The sequence below is a fragment of the Protomyctophum parallelum genome (assembly GCF_964188405.1).
Source record: "Protomyctophum parallelum genome assembly, chromosome: 9".
In the NCBI taxonomy this organism is placed as follows: domain Eukaryota; kingdom Metazoa; phylum Chordata; class Actinopteri; order Myctophiformes; family Myctophidae; genus Protomyctophum; species Protomyctophum parallelum.
In genome coordinates, this window is record NC_139706.1 from 33956859 (window position 1) to 33961167 (window position 4309).

The window sequence follows — 4309 nt, forward strand, 5'->3', positions numbered from 1 at the left end:
TCTTGTGTGATTTAATCTGTCTCCACTTTTATTGTTAACCTTGGAATAAATTGCTCGTAATAAAGTCTATATTTTATATTTTGCATTTTCCAATAAAGATTGTATATTTTAATAATAAGTCTGTGGTCCGTCTAGTGTATCTATAGCCCCTGGTTACAATATAAACATTATTATATCAGCAGGAACAAGCACTGTTTCAAAATCTTCACACCACAGTCAATGAACACATCTGTCAACTTGACAAGTAAGCAGAACGTTTCCTCAACAGTCTGCAAACTCTGCATATTATTGTATAGCTGTGATTATTACTGTTTGCAAACTCTGCATAGTATTGTATAGCTGTGATTATTACTGTTTGTGAGCTATGTCCTGAATGCACCCAACCCACATCATAGGCTACTTAATCTGGGTTTAAAGAAAACCACATACAAACACTTTGTCTTTGACCCTGGTCTACCTTAAACTGCCACAACCTGCGCCATTAGCCCTGTCCCTCCTCTCTCTCTCTCTCTCTCTCTCTCTCTCTCTCCCTCTCTCTCTCTCTCTCTCTCTCTCTCTCTCTCTCTCGTTCCCTTCAGTGTATTTGCCACCTGGTATGACCTAATGGCCCCTAGAACACACATATACGTGCCTCTGTAGATTTAGAGAGAGAGAGAGAGAGAGAGAGAGAGAGAGAGAGAGAGAGAGAGAGAGAGAGAGAGACATCAAGACTCTCTAACCAAGCTAATCTCTCCCATCCATCTCTGCCTGTAAAAGTGCCCAAATTAATGACGCAGGACATGTCTTAACGAGGCTCCTTAATGAGCTAGTGAAACATGCCAGGCCCCTCTGGTCTGATGGCTTCTGCTCTGCTTCAGTGGTCCAGTTCAATGTGCCACACAGAAACCTAACAACAAAGTCCATTCCTGTGTACTCTCTATGGACAGAGTAAAGCTAATATTTTATTTTCACTTTTAATGAAGGTTTTAGTGAAGGTACTTCCAGCTTCGCTGAGTTGGCTGATCTGAGCGTGCCGGCAGGGTTCTAGGGTCCGATCAGACTGGTTGCTTTGCGGGCGGTAACCGGGAGCCAATGGAGGGAGTGGAGAAGGGGGGAGACATGTGAGAATTTTGGCCGGTGATGCAGTTACTGTATTGTTACACCTCTAAATCAGGGGTTTTCAACTGATTATGAACCAGGGACCACCACCCTGACTGAGAATCAACCTGGGGACCACTGTTGTGTTGGAGGGGGGATATGGGCGTGGTGTTGGGGGAAAATTAACCTTCCATATTAAAATCATGTTGCTGTTCATTGTAACTTACTGTATGTATGAGCGAGCAGACGCATGCAATTAATTATGGGCACATTTCCTTATAATGGTGACTCAACCAGGCAAACCGGTAGTTTCCCTTGAGACGTCCGACTTCCCAGTAACTGACAACATCGATCGAGCGTCATCGTATGTCACCGCGTTATTTACTGCATTGTTTCTCAACTTGTGGTCAATACAATAAATTAAAATACAAATCTTCACTTTCCTACATTACTAAATGCATGGTCAGGGACCACATGCAATACCTTCACGGACCACCAGTGGTCCACGGACCACCTGTTGAAAACCCATGCTCTAAATGTAAGGGTTACGACCCCTTCTGGGTTCAGGTTGTACTGTAAGCAGCATGCAGTGAGCTTAACAGTTGATAGCCTTCCCAAAGGAGGCAGCCAGGTTGGCTTCCCTGAAGGCCTCCGACAGAGTTGGATGGGCATGACACACTCTGGCCACATCCTCACAGGACGCTCCATACTGCATGGCCAGCGTCGCCTCGTTGATCATCTCTCCTGCTCCGGATCCGAGGATGTGTGAGCCCAGCATCATGTCCGTCTCCTCGTGGCTGAGAATCTTTACCATGCCGTCGGTGTCTGCGTTAGTCTTTGCTCGGCTGTTGGCGGCAAAGGGGAACTTCCCTACCCTGTATGGGACACCCTCCTCTTTAAGCTGCTCTTCCGTTTTGCCCACCCAGGCCACCTCGGGATGTGTGTATATGACGGAGGGAACACAGTTATAGTCTATGTGCACAGTATCACCCGCCATGCCCTCCACACAGATGATACCTTCATCCTCGGCCTTGTGGGCCAGCATGGGTCCTGCTATCACATCGCCAATGGCATAAATACTGGGGACTTTTGTCTGGAAGTGGCTGTTGACAGGGATGCGTCCTCTGTCGTCCAGATCGATGCCCACACTGTCCAGACCCAGGTTACTGGTGAAGGGCCGCCTGCCGACGCACACCAGCAGAACATCACATGTCACCGTCTCGCTCCTACCGCCAGCAGCGGCCTCAACAGCCACATCAATCTTGCCATCAGGCCTCTTAGTGGCTCCTGTGACCTTGGTGCTGAGCTTAAACTGCATTCCCTGCTTTTGGAGATAACGCTGGAAGTTCTTGGAGATCTCCATATCGATGCCCATGCCACCAATGTGGCCCAGGAACTCCACAGCCGTCACTTTGGAGCCTAGACGTTGCCACACTGACCCCAGCTCCACGCCGATGACTCCGGCTCCGATGACAATGAGGTGTTCAGGAACCTTCTTCAGAGACAGTGCTCCTGTCGAGGACACAATGGCTTCCTCATCGATCTCGATCCCAGGGAATGGTGTGACCTCAGAGCCGGTGGCGATGATGATGTTCTTAGTGTTGATGACTTGCTCGCTGCCATCGGCTGCTTTGGCTCTCACCTGGTTATGGCCCGTCACCTGCGCAAAACCATTCACATGTGTAACCTGGTTCTGTTTGAACAGATACGCTATGCCTCCTGTCAGGGCTTTAACTGCACTGCTCTTCTGTGACATCATCTTCTCCAGGTTCAACACGAGGCCAGATATTTCAATGCCCCTGCTTTCAAAGTCCTTGCCATGTGCCAAATGGTACAGGTAGGAGTTGTTCAGAAGGGCCTTTGAAGGGATGCAACCCACATTCAAGCAGGTTCCACCCAGAGTTTCATTCTTCTCAACACAGACTGTCTTAAAGCCGAGCTGGGCAGCCTTAATGGCGGCCACATATCCTCCTGGACCAGAACCCACTACCGTGACATCAGCATCAATTGCTGCTTTGTCAGCATAGGATCTGTCTGGCAGAGCAAGAGCTGGGAGTTTGCATGCAAGAAGGTGGGGCTGCCTTGCCAGACTGCGATATAACTGACTACAGCTCTGCATTTTGTGTACAAACACAACGGGAAGTGAATCTAGCCAGGGATGGCTGGGTCTTACAATCCAGGAATTATGAATATTATGAGTATTATGTTCACAGAGTTTGTTTGATCTCTGCTGTTCTAATGATTCCTATTGCAGGGTGCAACAATTTTTGGCTAGGATGGTATCTCTCACTCTGATGGTGCCCACTAAAGCCAAGGTACCTATAGACACTTGAGTCATCAATGTGACAATGTGACACTTAAGTCATCCTTTGTATGCCCATATATAGATATCCCTGAAATTCTCCTCAAGATGATTGGTTGAAAAACTTGCACTTACATGGAGACACCCAGGAGATGTGACACGTTGTGAGCTCTCTATATTTTCACACTTTTCACCCTTGCTAGAAATCTAGTGGAGTCAAACGTACAACAATTTGTCTTTGAATACTGGAGTGAAAGTATAAAAAAAAAAAAAAAAAAATTACTCAAGTGTACTTAAGTGCAGTCTAAACTTTGTTACTCTACTACTGTCTAGCACGTACTGTAACCGGCAAACCTTTTCACTCTGTTGCTTGAATTCACATCCCTCATCCTCCCCATCTCCCATCACAACCACCTCCCTTCCACTACAAGAACCAAACTCAGTGCAGTGGTCGGGAATGTTTTATTGTAACCTTATTCTGTGACCTGGGGTCAACGTCAATCCCCTGGAGTCGGGGCCATATCACCTACAGTACTTGTTACTTTTCATTTTCACAGTACACCGCTACGGTACTATAATATTTATCTCTCCCACATACAGGCACCTGACACTTTACTGCATACACAACCATACTGCATGCACACAAATATATACACGCACGCACGCACGCACGCACGCACGCACGCGCACACACACACACACACACACACACACACACACACACACACACACACACACGCACACGCGCGACTGAGTGGATGGCAGGGGTTTACCAGAATTGAGTCTCTAACCCTCCTCTCTGCAAATGGCATTGTAGCTAGATGGTGAGAACCAGTATTACACACAGAGAACTGCAGCCTTTTGGGGTGGAAGGGATGATTAGTATTTTATTAAATAATGAATGAATAAAGTTAATCAAACAAATCATTT

The 4309-nt window shown here is 47.0% G+C and overlaps 1 protein-coding gene across 1 annotated transcript; it reads right to left on the reverse strand.

Annotated features, from left to right (window-relative positions):
- Positions 1-1672: 1672 nt before the first annotated feature.
- On the reverse strand, positions 1673-3196 carry LOC310864537 (dihydrolipoyl dehydrogenase, mitochondrial-like; the record flags this gene model as incomplete). The annotated part of the gene is made up of 1 exon (XM_083773226.1): positions 1673-3196. One exon carries the CDS (start codon positions 3194-3196, stop codon positions 1673-1675), a length of 1524 nt encoding a protein of 507 aa, XP_083629352.1.
- Between the last annotated feature and the right edge of the window lie 1113 nt (positions 3197-4309).